The following is a 15,370-nucleotide window of genomic DNA, read 5'->3' on the forward strand; positions in this document are numbered from 1 at the left end:
ACAATTTTTTAAGGGAGTAAGTTCCACCTCAATAGGAATGTCTAAGCAAAACCTCGATTAGCTATTGGTCAGAAATGCTTTAAAAGGATCCTCTCAGTTGAAAGGTGGGAGTTTGTATTGTCCACAGCCTTAAAGAGTCACGTCACAGAGTAAACAGTACAGAATTATCTGTCCTGGATAGTTTAGACATTCAATTGCCTGAATGTGGGGGTGGGGAGCAAATCACTCGATCTCTTCCAAGTATTTTCTATTAGGATTTTTAGAAATAGCTTTTAAAATCATTTTGATTGAATGATTTTTCAGAAAGCCTATTGTATTTTCACCTGTTAAGGTATTTCATCTTTAACACAATTTTAAGCATGTTATTGGATAAGCATGTTATTGGTTCTCCATTCCACATTTCATTGATTCTAATACACCCATTTTTCACATCTAAACATCTCTGAAATCGGGATGTGTAACAGACACTGCCAGTGCTCTCAGATCCCTCTGCCAAACTCACGCACATTAGCTCCCTACTCTTTCACTCTCAACCTGCAGTACTAGCATCTTTTGTTGCAGGGCTGTCCGCAGGCTGCAGGAACACACTTTGCACAGAGAGCTGGAAGTAACCTGGAAATTTGACCCTCCAACGCCCAGCCCCCAGTTTAACCAATGACTGATGATGGTGCAGCGGTATAAATACTCCCCGCTCTCTGGCCTCTGACTTGGACAACTGCGTAGGACCTACATTGTCTCCAGAGTCCCCTGTGGAACTGAGCCAAAGTCACTCTGTGGTGAGCTTTGCTTGACATATCTTTGTGTGGGTTTTTTTCCCTTTTCCTTTGGGTTGGTCCTATTTCTCTACTTCCCTACTATTTTTTCTCCTTGGGCCACTTCCTAATTCACACAAATCCTCATCTCAGAAGAACCCAATATATTAAAGAATGTTACTTACAGTCAATGATGTCTTGCAGCTGTTGCTGGCCAGCCAGCCATAACGATGCAGTTGTCTTTGCCTGTGCATGTATCAGTTTGGTTGTTTTTTTCTGTGGTATGACTGGACTGTCATTTTTTATTAATACTTTTAGGCCAATATACCATTTAAGGACTATTTGAGGAGGAAATAAGAATACTGATTATTATTTAAAAGTTTTCTATTAAATCCTTTTGAAAAGATCAAAAAAGCACCAGCATCAAAGTTGTAGAATGGATGTCAAAGACTTAGGGGAAAAAAATCCCAGAGACAGTATTGAAGCACTCCTTTAAGAAATACTTCATCTTGATGACATGCTACCGTGAAAAATGTGGATGTTGACAAATCTGATTCAAATAAGAGAGTTTGATTCTGAATGTACAGACACTTTAGGAATATCACAATTTATATTTCATTTTCCTTTATGTACACACACGACAAAAAAATCTATGTTTAAACAGCTCTTTTAGATTTACTTAAAGAGCTATAATTCTAATTACTATGCTATAGTTTAAATGCTACTTTTCATTTTTAGTTATACACAGAATAATGAGTCTTATAATTGATGAAATACTAATTGGGAATATGGTACTCATAGAGATAGAAGGAATATAATCAATGAACAATCTTATTAGCAATATTGGAAAAATTGATGTCACTTTATAGACTTTTCACTTTCTATGATTTGTAGTACAAATTCCATCGGTGAGTGAGGAACCATCAGAGTTTGGTCATATTCTTGAAATTTTGTAGACTTTTAGTCTATTAAATATTTCTTATTCCTCCAATGTGTGTATGTGTGCACTTCTGTGGTATGTATACACACGCAAGATATATATACATACATACACATATATGATGTTCACCACACAAAAATAAAAAGGTGGCATTAGATTAAATGCATGGATTACTTCTCTGAATGATTCAACTGCTCAGTATAAAGAAATCAGATCTGCCCGTAAACATCTTTTCATATTCCATTCCAGAGAAATTCCTGACCTTCCAAGGTAACTTTATTATCCACTCAATTTGTTTTGTCTTCCTGTTTTCCTCTTCTATATTTGCTGATGAAAGATGAATTTCTCCATTGTGAAACGGACCAGTCAAGCAATTCCAGTGGGGCTAGTTATAGATGAGATAATTTCTGCAATTTCAGAGTACTGTGGCAATACATAGCTCCCTTGTGCCAAATCAATTCTTCAGTAACATGATTAATTAACCTATAAGAACAGAAGTTTGAAAGCTGCTGCATTGAAATGTACTAACCTTGTATTTTGGTTTTAGGCTTTATCTACCCTTCTATACCAAAAATCATTCTGTTGTATTACTTCAAAACCGTGGGCAAATCAACAGTGTTTGAGTATGTGTTTTACGATCTTTTTACTGCAATCACACTGTGAGTTTTATGGCCAAACTTATGTAGCATACACTTCTCTCTTCAGCAAAATCCATTATATTGTTCCAACATTAGTGGAACTAGTTAGTATAGATATGCTTAAACTCCTATCTCATTTTCTTTTTCATTTGATTTGTCTTTCTGTGCCAGAAGCAGGAAACAGCTAAAAGAGTTTTTGAGAAAAATAAATCACATTTTTAATTTATTCTATAAGCATTTATTAAATTTTACTGTGCCATGTCTTGTGTGAGGGATAAAAATAATATATGGACTCTAACTTAAAGGACTCCGCATCTAGTAGGAAAGACACATGCCCCACTTTCCTACTCGAATTAATTACAAATATAGTATGATACAGACTTTATTAAAAGGTATGCATCAATAGGGGGCTGGGGTGGGATTTTAGAACTTGAATCCTCCCAGTTAACCTTCTCAGCCTCTGGTGTTTTCGATAAAAATACCCCAAAGCAACAACAGACAATCTGGGCCATTTTCCTAATTTCCATTTCCCTCCCATCTCCAACCAACTCACTCACCTAGTTGCTGATGTTGAGTGGAACAGTCACAGTGAGAGAAAACAGACAGCATTAACCAGAGTTCCAATTTTCATTACCATGTGGAGAAAGAGAAAGGAATAGAATTCAAGCCTGTAAGACTGAGTAACCCAGCTCACTAGATAAAAATAAATCAGTAAATATAATAACATGATGAGTGGCTGGACAAACAGATCAGCAACTCTTAGGGTGGAATTTCTTGCTCCACCACTCCCGAGTGGGAGAAGGGGCTGGGAAGGCATGTAAAAATGCAGGCATGACATGTACAGAGGGCCAGCCCTGTGCATGGGGAAGGCAGTGTGTGTCAAGATCTTCACAAAAGAGGTGAAGTGAGAGTGGAGACTTGATGGATGAAAAGGAATCTGATGTGGTAATGAGACAGGAGAAGCTCCCCAGACAGGAAGAACGGTATTCTGGAGTGACCGTTGGGAATGAGAAATGAGGCTGGAGGGAAGCCCAAGGGCTCAGGTAGCAGAAGGTGCTGGGAACTACCGAAGAGTAGCAAGGGGGCAACTGAACAAATTTTTGTTATAGAAAGATAATTTTGACAGAAGCATGGTGGATAGATTGAGGGGAAAAGTGTGGTGGACAGGGAGGGAGCTACATTGCCTATGTTGAAATCATCTAGGTAAGAAATGTAAAAGACCTGAAAAACAAATAGGCCATGTTTGCATGGAAGAAAGAAAAGGGAATATATTTTCAAAATATTCTAGAAATAGCACATGCTTATTCTTTATCCCAAACTCACTAATCAGGTAAATCAACGCCTGGTGAAGAGGCAGAGAGAGGTCAAAAGTGTTACTCTCTACAAGAAAGAAAACATCAGAGGCAGGGAATAAATGATCCTGACCAACATTAACCTCAGTCAACTTGCATTCCCTCCTTTCTTTGGAGTCACCACTGAACTCTGTGGGGCTCTTAGTCCATTCAGGCTGCTATAACAAAATATCTTAGACTGTGTAATTTATAAACAATAGAAATTTACTGCTCACAGTTCTGGAGGTTGGAAGTTCAAGATCAAGGTGCCAGCAGATTTGGTGTCTGGTGAAGGTTTGCTCCCTGCTTCAAAGATGGCAACTTATTGCTGCATCCTTACAAGGTGGAAGGGCAAAGGCTCTCTCAAGCCTCTTTCATAAAGGGACAAATCCTATTCATGAGGATGGGGCCCTAATGACCTAATCACCTCCCCAAAGCTCTCCCTCTTAATAACATTACTTTACAGGTTAGGCTTCAACATGAATTTGGGGAGAACACAACCATTCAAATCGTAGCAGGGGCTTACCTTGTGCCAAAGCCCTCTGGGTTTGGATGGTCTAACATTATTGTCCGGATTGGTTTCCACTGAGAGACCATGTGGGCTGAATGGAAAAGATCCTTACCAAGCTCCAGCAGGTCTTTCAGCTACTCCTGTGATCCTTTTGGGTTTAAGGAAATCAATCTGATTCTCTGCTGTGGACCACGTTGGGCTGGAGGAAGCTCACTAAAGTTGTACAAGGCCTCAACTGCCTAGACACACCACACAATCATTTCCATTCTAGGAGACAGCGAGGAATGGCATTCCTCTGCTCTTAAAACTGACACATGTAGCTGGGGTTTTGCTGCTCCCAGGAACTTGCCCTGGAAGGTTGGGCCCAGGCCTCCTTCTCTGAGCCTTACCAATATTTTTGTTCTTTTTTCCCTCCCCACAGCCAGGAGAATCATTTCCTAGATGGTGAATAGGAAAGCCTTGCTCTCACTCATCACGTGTGCTCTTAAATCTTTGAGATCTAAATTATCAATCTTTTCCAGGTCCCTAAGGAGCTAGACTTTTGAAACTCAAAAGAATATGCTTTCCTCTGCTTTCTTATATATCACACCTTTTCTTAAGGAAATGAACATTAAATGGCCTAGTAGTTCAAATATGGGATAAAGAACAGGGAGAAAGAAAATAAACGGAAAAAGCTCTGGTTAATGTCAGTTGTATGTCCTTCGCACAGAATACAATTACACGAGGGCTAGAATCACATCTGCCTTGCATTGTATCCCTAGTACTTAGCATCTGGCATCTAATGACACTCAGTAAGTGTTTAAGTGAATAAATGAATACAAGACAATGAGAGCTAAAGTAGGAACTAAGTCGTAGTTATATGAACAGCACATTAAACATTTGGCAAATACGTATTGAATGCCTACTATGTGACAGACTGGGAGAGCCTGAGGATACCATAGTGAACAAGGACAAATCCCCACCCTCAGGGAGCTGATTCCCATTATTACTTCCATTATTGAGGAAGACAACAAACAAAACAAAATCAAGACAAATTAATAAATAATTTAAAAGCAATAAACAGGGTGAAGTGATATAGAGAATAACTTGGTGATGGGGCAGTGGAGATGGGGCAGCAGAGCTATTGACCTGATTCTCCTTTAGCTCAAACCAACCCCACACCCAAGAGTAAAAATTGAGCTTTTGGGGAGAAGAAGGACAGAAGCAGTGTAAGTTTAAATGTCAAAAGTCACATGAAGAACGCAAACACAGAATTGTAGCTGATGCTGACAGAATCATCATGCAGGCACAGTGATATTGCATGTGGATAGCTGTGGTTAAAACACCTTGGTTGTTTCATTTCTGAAGTTAAGCTCCACAGACATATTTTGTTTAAAGTTCTTTTCGTCTTCTCAAAAGTTATATGCAATAGAGTATGTAAGTTGCTTTAATGTTAGTTGAGTTCTTTCTGTATATGCAGCGTTGAAATGTCAAGTGTGTTGATCCTTCAAGAAGTTGCATTTCACTTAACAGAGAAAATAAAAATGTCCCATTTCTCCCTAGAAAAAAGATAACATTTTCTAATTGTGCAAACACTTTATGAAAGTATCATTTGACTCTATATTTTGACAGCTGCTTTGCATTTATTATTGGAGAGGCTCTTCATACGGCATGTTCCTTTTTTTCTTTTCTAGTCAAAGGGTGTTAATATTATTTTGGAATTTTTCATATTTAAGAATGATAAAGGGCCTCTCTTCAGGGGTTCTTAATAAACAAACCCCTAACTTCTAGCCCATTTCTGGAAAAATGAAAGGTTTTTGAAAAAAAAGAAAGATGATTTTAGATTATGAGCTCCTTGCTTTGTGAATCAGTACTATTTAGCATAGTAACACAAAAACTTTGCATTTATTCTGATATTTAGTAGGTGCTCAGGAAATGTTTGGTGAGTTGAACTGGTTTGGGAAGAGGCAGGGGATTGTTATCTTCATTATACGGATGGGGAAACTGAGGCCCAAAGAACTTGTAGGTGCATTTGTATTGTGCTTTCTAGCCAAGTTAGCACATTTAAAAGTTGGTTCTCACCACCATTATATGTAAAGTAGGAAAACAGAAGAGAAGTGACATGTTTGACAGATGTATGATCAATTAGTCACTACTAGACTTCCCTATATACAATGAATTAATCTCTGCTGCTGAAGGAAATCTAAAACCTAATGATTAAAAAATTTAGGTTCTTAGACAATGGTGGGATTGAAGATTATTCTTTTAAGGACAAAAAACAACCAGAAAATCTATTGGCAATCTTTGGACTAACAAATGTCCTATCATATACAGAAAAAAAGGCTCTCTGACACTATCGGCAGTAGTATGAGTTGGTCCTACTTTTATGGAGGATTTATGAATATCTACCAAAATTAAAATGCACATAACTTTGACCTAGCTTTGACCCAGCAATTTAACTTTATGAATATATTCATACTGTAGACATACTGGCACGAGAGTGCAGAGATGCATGAGGAAAAGGATTTAATGGATATATGAATGTTCACTGTGACATTGTTAGTAATAAAAGAAAATTTGAAATGCTCAAATGTTCATCAGTAAATTGCTGGTTACACAAATTATGGGTTATCTGGGCAGTGATATTTTATGTAGACATCTAAAATATATTAATCTATGTATTGACATGAAAAGATGACCACAATAAAACAAGTCAAAAGCAAGCTGCTTAATAGCATGATTTCCTTTGAGTAAAAATACTCAACAAAGTATTAGTAACAGCTACCTCTAGAAAATGAGGTGGGCTATCTTTTTCACTTTATTCATTTGCATAGTACTTGATTTTTTAATGACAATAGAGTCTTTTAAAATTCAAAAATTAAAAAGAAGCTATTTAGTTCTGGCCATATGAGAACTTTGCTGTTCTTGCTTTTATTAATAAAATCAAGGGTAAGTGGAACCCAGGAAATGGTTAGCTATTGCCCCCCTGCACCACAGTGCCTAGCACGGTGCCTGCCACATTGTTGGTGCTCAATCAGTATTATGAGGGAATGAGTAAGGATGGCTAACCCTGGTCGCTCTTTAGTAAAGTGAGATGGAGGGACATAAGAACATGCAGGTTTTCTAACCCTCAAATCTGAGTCGGTGAGTCAACAAAGAAGTGTTTACGATGACCCCACTGACAGGGCTGATTTGTGCTAAAGAAGGACAGGCTACATAAAGGTCAATTCACCAAAACATAGTTTGAGGGTTCTATTTGCATTGGAAAAGCATTCTTACTGAGTGCTCCCCGCCATGTTTCTTTAAGTGTTTCTTAAGGCATTTACCTGTTGGTCTAGAGGTCACAGAATCATAAGGAGGGAATTTCAGAGTGCTCAACTGGTCCGGTCATTTCAGACACTGGACCTCCTCAGGAACATTCCCATCGTGAGTTCAGATTGATCAAAACCTGCTAGGACAGTGCTTCCATTTTCTCCTGGGGAATTCTTTACCCATCAGCTCTAACCACCAGAAAGCTCCTTATGGCACTAAACTAGAACCAGTCTCTTTATAAAATTAACTAAGGACTATGAATCTAAGAAGCTCTGCTCAGCGGTTTAGAGAAAAGGCTTTGGAATCAGAGACCTGCTTTGAACAGTGGCTTGTACATGCAGGTGCTGTGTGACTCTCAGGCAAAGATAACTAACTTTTTTTGAACCTAAGTTTATTCTTTTCAAAATGGGGATAATTGTAGCTCCTGCCTGATGGAGCAATTTTAAGAAGATCAGGAAATAATACATACAAACTGCTCATCAAAATGTATGGCATAAAATGCTTAATAAATAACATCATTGCAATTGTAGGTATCTGACAGAAACAGGAAGGAAAGTGGTGCAAAACAGTAGTTAAAAGATGAGGTGTCTCTGTCAGTGGACCATACACCTGAGGACCTTCATCTCGAGTCACTCAAGCATCTCCTCTGGTTTTCCTTGCTAGAAAAACACTCAAAGTAGGTGGAGGAAAATTTCATACCATTAATTTTGGCAACAAAGAAAAAGTTTGACTTTCACAATTATAGATACTAACTTATAAAAGTATTCCAGGTGTTTGAGAATCCACTTACTTCTGGGCGATGCAAGGAAACAGCCCCTTCTGTGGCTATTCTCGAAATTTGTCTCTCTGAAGCTTCCTAATATTCAAGTAGCTGTCAGGAGAAACACAAGTCCTCTCTAGCCATTCTGAAACTTTTCTCAGGGCTAATGACTACCTATCAGTATGGATTTGACTTTATATTGTTACTCAAGAAATAAATCATAAATCCTAGCTATAGTCAGGAATGTATGGGTGAGCGCAACGTATACACATATTCATCATATATATCTGTCTTATACCATATGAAATTCAGTAGACCACGAGACTCAGGATCTAAGTCTAATTTTGACCCAGCCATTAACTCACTGTCTGGATTCCTATACATACTCACGTATAAAACGGTTACAATTGATGGTTCTTACACTGTATTCTAGGAGCTCTAGGTTTGCACAGCAGTGTTGGGGGCTGCTTTAGTTGGGCTCCAGGCCTCCATCTTATCTCAAGCAGAGAAATAATATTTAAAAAGACACTTCTCTTCTCATCAGTTCCTCTCAAAGGCTCCTTCTGGCAAGGGCAACCTAAGCAAGGCAAACTACTCCCTTCAGTTTAGAAAAATATGAGCTGCTGAAAGAAGCTGGTTGAAACAACATGACAAGGCAGTGCCCCTACCTGGTGAGGGTTTAGGGGTGCAGAAGGAGGAGGGTTTATAGGAGAAGAACAGTGGGGTTATGGAGGGGCCATGTTTGAGTGAAGAAGTGCCTTCTGAATCTCTGTGGAATGCACAGCTGTAGAGCCAGCTGCATCAACACAACCATGATGCCCTGCATGTTGGGCTGTTGACCTCCCTCTGTGGGAACAGCAGGGTGCTGGGGAAAGGAGATTGGACTTGGAATCGGAAGACTTAGGTGTGAGTCTCAGTCCCAGGATAGGGTGCTTCATCTCTCTGAATTGGTATTTCCCCAACTGAAAAACAAGAATAAAAATACGCACTAGATCAGCCTTACAGGCGTGTTGTACGGTTTAAATAAAATGAGGCCTGAAAAGCATTTTGTAAATTTGAAAGCCCCGTAGAGATGTAAGATGTATTTGGTAGCCCGTAAGATAGATGTCTAAATGTTACCCTTAAACCCCAAAACACTTGCTAAGATCACTTTCCTAAAATATGAGTATAAAAGTTTAGTAAATTATCAAATAAATGAAGTGTTTCACTATGTTCACATAATTTTTCAATGTATCAATTATAAAAACCATCATTGATACCACATGAAGAACTACATATAAAATTACAAAGATATAATTATATATGAAAAAGTATATATATAATAAAATCAAATTATATGTGATTTCAAAAAATGACTATTCTTAAAGAACTACTGTAGTGGTAATTGCTCTTTTAAATGTATACAGTAATATCAAAAAGTTTTACAAAAATACCCTAAATCCAGAGTCTATTTCACACTTTAAGCAGTGCATGTTGTACTCCTATTTTAGACGGTTGCATCTCAGAGTTGGGTGTTATATGTCTCTGCTTGTCATCAACGTAGACTGAGATGCCAGAAGACCGTGGATCTCCGCTTCCTACAGAAAACCATCAACATTTCTGGTCGGGAGGTTCTCTAGAGCAATCCTCTTCATTCCCCTCTGAGCAAGACAGATTCAGGACACTCATCACGGGATGGATCCAGGATGTAGTCTGTGTTACATGACTTGAGAAGAACAAGGAATACAATTAGAATCTGAAAGATTGTCTTTCTACCCATCCATGCAAGTACTGATCCTGGTGACACTGTTTCCACCCTACTGCAGTCCCTGTGATAGGAAGCAGTTAGAACTGGATTCGATAGTTGTGACAAATCTTAGATTTGTCTTAAGGTTCAATGAAAACCATTTCTCTCTCTCTTCTTTGGTAAAAAGGAATGCAAGCGAATGCATCTTTGACTCCTGTCTCTTCCTCACCTGATATTCAGTCAGTCAGCAAGTCCTGTGATTTTCCAGCTGTGACATCTCTGGACTCAGTGTCTCCCTCTCCTTTTTCAATGCACCACATAGCATGGGTCGCTGAAATAGTTTGTCTCCCTGCTTCTGTTCTAGTTCTTTTCTAATTTGTCCTCCGCTCTAGCCAAGAGAACCTTCTAAATGACAAATCATACACTATTACTTACCTGCTAAAAATTCAGTGCCAACCAATGCCTTCTGGATCAAATACACACTCTACAGTATGAAATACCTTGGTTTTCTCCCTGCCTCAACAATATCTTCTTTGCCACAATCCTCCCTGAGGAGTTGACTCACACTAATTCTAAAGAACCAAATCTCCCTCAAGATTCCTCCAATCTGTGTCTATAGTCTCATCTCTTATTACACTATATTATGAATGCCTGTTTATTTTCAGGCTTTCTTACTACATATGAAGCTCCTTGAGGGCAGGAAATATGTTTCTTCTCTCTCAATTTATGGTGCCTGACATGTTCTCAGAACAAACAGCTAGTATCCTGAAAGATGTTTCAGGGAAAGAACACAAGCAGAGATGTGGAAGGAAGTACAACAGTTATTGGGCATGTCTACGGAGTGGTGAAACAACATCACAAGATCGTGCTCCTACCTGGTGGATGGTGTTTCTCACACCTAGTGTCCTGCTCCCAGCCTTCAGCTGGATGAGTCTCCTAAATCCACCACCATCCTAAGTGCCGGATATATAGCTTCTGGAACTAGGGTGAAGATTTGTTTCTTCTCCTTGAATACTCTTTCTAGCCCTGGTTCACCCCACTGCCCTCATTCACACTTGATCAGTTTCCCCAGCCTCTTTCCTACCCAAACTCAACCTGAGAAGCAGCATCCTGTCTTAGATCAAGTGTATCTGTAGGTCAGAACTTCCGGAGGTCACATAAAATTGTGGATCTGAAAGAACCTCCTACATTATGACGTAACACTTTTCCAAAGTGTGTTCCCAAAAGCTTTTCACAAATTTTATGTGAAGAATAGAATTAAATGGTCAAATAAGTTTGAGATTCACTAGATCAAACATAGTTAAATAGGTTTCTTTACTGTGGGATTTCTGAGAGCTTTTAATATTCTAGCATGCTCAATGAGTCTCCAAGGGTATGCAATTACCCAAACTAACATATCCCTGTTAACATACATGGGGCTAGTGTTCCGGAGAACCAATTTGGGAACTATCACAAAAATACATTCAGTTTGGCTTAATGGCAAACTGATTGGCTATTGATTACAATAACTGAAAATTTTGGACTTAGTACAAATGGTCAGTTCCATTGTCATTACTGGTTTGGGTTGTTTTCAGTCTTGTGCTCTAAATTTTGTTCATATGCCCCTACACAAATTGTTCAGCTCCTCTGTTTAAATATTAAAAATGCATCTTTCCATGGAAGATGATTACTAGTTGTTTCATGATGGGGTGAAAGAGTTCAAGTTGTTTAAGAATAAAGGTGAAAGTGACAAGGCCCAGACATCTTCATAGTTTTAAAACCTCAGTGTGTGGCTGAGTGGTAAAAAGAATCATTATTCTCTTGACAATAATCCACATTACTATTATCTCTTTAAAATGGTTTAATGGAATTTCTTATTATGGAGGCCAAATTTACCAGAGCATTTGATTTGGTACAGGTTAACTTCATTTCAAGGCCTTTATAAATCTGGAAAGCTGCCTAACTTGAAAGTGGTTTTAAAGAAATACTAATGAGTGTAACATAAGAAGGCTGGAATGCCACTGCAAGGTGAAATGAGGACACATTAAAGTATGTGTTTAAAACTAAATGGAAAAAGCTGCGTGAGACAGCTCTGCTTATTTTAAAATCTTGATGTATATATACTTTAATGTTTATCAGCACATTTATAATATATTAGTCCAAAGAAGAGACTGTAATTTAAATTATTTCAAATCCTCCCTCCCCTATAATGTTCCACAATTGGGAACGATGGGAAAAAGGAAAAACAAGAACAGTTACTTGAGAAATAAGTTCAGGTGCATGCTTTGCTATTTGACTTTTTATGAATATTCTCATGCTTGAAATATAACTGTCTATATATAGCCATTCCATTACATTTCTAATTTAAAATAATAAAAAACAAAAGTTCAAGAAAAAAATAGACTCTGAACAATAAGTATTAGAAAGTTCTACCAGAAAGTCATCCTTGTCAGTAACCTTCATTCATTAAGCACTTTTTAACAACAAATCAACATATGATCTTATTCCAAACATAAAAATAATATCATAAACTTCGATTAATCTTATAATTTGGTTAATATCATAGTCACACACACCCCTAAACACCAAACATGCAATTACAACAGCTACTTACTAGAAAAAGTAAAACTGAGCTAAGAGAGAGATGTGTTCTGTGCTTCAAGTACACATTTCAGATCTGGGTCTTGTTAGAAACATCCAGAAACAATGGGACACAGTGCTTCTGAAACTCAGGTAATACATGCAAAGTGCCTGGCAGACAGATAATAAATAATCATGGCTAGTTTTATTGATAATTAGGGCTTTCTGATTATTGTAAGAAAAACTTGGAATTCTTCCTATGATGCTGGGATGCAGCAATTTCTGTGTATACCATTCAATTTTATGTCCTAGTGAGCACTGTGGCTAAAGAGCTTTGACATAATCGGTATGATGAGATAATCCCAGATTTACTGGCTTGGAGAACATTTTAGTATTGAAAATATTTCCTCTCTGATTTGTGTGGTTGGTAATTCTAGGAGAGAGAATAAATCAGCCCTGTTGACTCTGTTTAATTAATAAAGACCCCATGGTTCATAAAGGGAGACGTTGCTACTTAGTATAAAAAATTTAGAGATCTGGAAAATAAATGAAGCTACGAAACATGAAAATCTTCCATTTGAACATACAGTACCTCTGGCAAATGTTCCTGCAGAGACAGTGCATATGACCTGATTTGGAAAGCAATCAACAGCAGTTCAGATATATTTGAAAATCTAGAAAGCATAATACTATTTGCCTCTGAATGGTTGCCAAATCTGTTGTTGGAAAACAATAATATTCGATCTGGGAAGATAACAGTATTCTGTGTTTTTAAAAATAATATTAGTAAATTGAAAGACATATTTTAGAGCTTACAAAAAAACTAAGAGAACATACTTTATTTTATTGGCAAAGAAATGTAAGTGAATTATTTAAATCCCATTATAATTACCCTCCTTATGTTTCTTACCTCCTAGCTAAAGGAGCAAAATGCTTTCTTTCAAAATAAAAATTTAGGACAGCCTGTTAAGCAAAAAGTGGTTTAAAGACAAAAAGTGCACTAGTTTTGTAGAAATTCATTCTTATAACCATCGGTGATGATGAAAGAGGTTCTTTTGTTAATCTTCCATTGTAGATGGTACTATTTATATATCCTTGCAAATTCAGCAAGATTTGCATGCACTATTTTATTATGTTTAAGATAACACTGCAGAGTGATGAGCCCAAAGTAATTTAACTTCCAGTGTAATGTTTTTTGGAGGGGGGAATAATCTTATGTATATAGTATTCATATGAATGAGAAAACAAAGACAAATAAGTAAATAATATGTTAACATAATTTGTTTCAGGCATCAGTAACTTTGAATCACTGGAAAATTTTATAACTGGCCATAAACTGCAAGTAGTAATGGCAATAAAAGATTTGTACTTAAAATAATCCCAACTGATGAGGCAAAGACATAAAATGTAACCAAAATGTTTGTACCCTCATAATACCCTGAAATAAAAAAAAAAAAAAAGAAAAAAAAGAAATAAATACAAAATAAAATAGCCCTCCCAGCAGGGGGAAAAAAAAAATCCCAACTGAAAACAAATTAATAGAATGTAAGAACACAAAGCAAAACATGTCAATAAAATTACAAAACAGTATTCAAATCGTGATAAGGCAGCATGTAATCTTGTCACAAACACTGGTTATGAGAATGACTACAGATTAGTAATATGAAGTATCCACTCTAAAATATGTTTAAGAGAAAATTACAGGCATTTTGTCTCCACTGATATATAAAGAGTCCTCTCTTACATAATTTTGGAAATATGCCCCTAAAATCAACATGACTATGTCCCATTAATGAACTCTGTAAATATCACAGAATACTTTGAGCACTTTATAATAAGGCATTTGGAAATCCAGTGAGGCTCTGATCGAATATTAGGAGGATCTCATCTAAATGTCTAGTCTTGAGGACAAATTTTGTTTTTATTACATGTTTATGGCACTTTCTATAAAAAAATTAGATATCTTTTGAAATCTTAAAAATCCAATTAATTAAAAAATCTTTAGGTCTCAGATATCAAATAACATTACAAGAATCTAAAGCTACAGTAACATATTACTTATGCATAATATTGGGAAAAATTGCTGTTACTAGACTTATAAAAGATGAACACTAAAAATTCCTGAGGAAAAAGTATGGAAAATATGAGTTATATTTTTTCAAATAATATATACAGGCCTGGATTGCTGTTGATTAGTGTATGCTGCTAAAATGTGCCATGTCCAAAGCTGATATAATTAATTTTTCAAAGAAAGAAACGGCTCTGTAGTCACAGATATAGCCCTGGGTAACTTAAAAATTGATGCTGGTTTTGATCATGATAGGACAAAAAAATACAGAAAAAAACAAAGAACTACTGACACTGATACCTATACAATGAACTAGTAGGTACTAATAAACAATTATTAAATATATATGATTATATAGTTGATATATTTGTACTTTCTCATAATACCCTTTGGCGGTGTCTACCAAAAATTTGTTCTCCATTCCATACCATAGAGTTGTTATTAGGAGGCAGCTGCCTAGGCAAAGACTACATTTCCTAGTTCTCCTTACATCTTTGTGTGAGCATGTGATTAGTTTCTGCCAATGAAAGGTGACAGAATTGATGTTTATCTTTTGCAGGTCAGGGGTTTTAAGAAGGTGGAGTGCCTTCTCTCACTCTTCATCATCTAACTGAATGCAGAAGACTCTGAGGTCCTATGGAATGCAGAGCCATGAGATAGAAGGAGACTGGGTCTTAAAATCACCACCCAAAGAAAAGCCAAATCCATCAACCAGGAACCCCTGTATTAACTTGTGAGTGTTAAGCCACTGAAAACAGGTTTGTTATTGCAGTTAGTGTTACTCTAAATCACTC

General features: G+C 37.1%; 1 protein-coding gene across 1 annotated transcript in view; it reads right to left on the minus strand.

Annotated features, from left to right (window-relative positions):
• Positions 1-9,813: 9,813 nt before the first annotated feature.
• The window catches only part of STXBP4 (syntaxin binding protein 4), a 164,155-nt gene continuing 158,598 nt past the window's right edge, over positions 9,814-15,370 (minus strand). Inside the window, exon 16 of the mRNA XM_012665676.1 lies at positions 9,814-9,928. Coding sequence (XP_012521130.1) covers positions 9,814-9,928 — 115 coding nt within the window. The remainder of the gene's footprint in view (positions 9,929-15,370) is intronic.

This window comes from Propithecus coquereli, unplaced genomic scaffold (assembly GCF_000956105.1).
Source record: "Propithecus coquereli isolate 6110/MARCELLA unplaced genomic scaffold, Pcoq_1.0 Scaffold121, whole genome shotgun sequence".
NCBI lineage: Eukaryota > Metazoa > Chordata > Mammalia > Primates > Indriidae > Propithecus > Propithecus coquereli.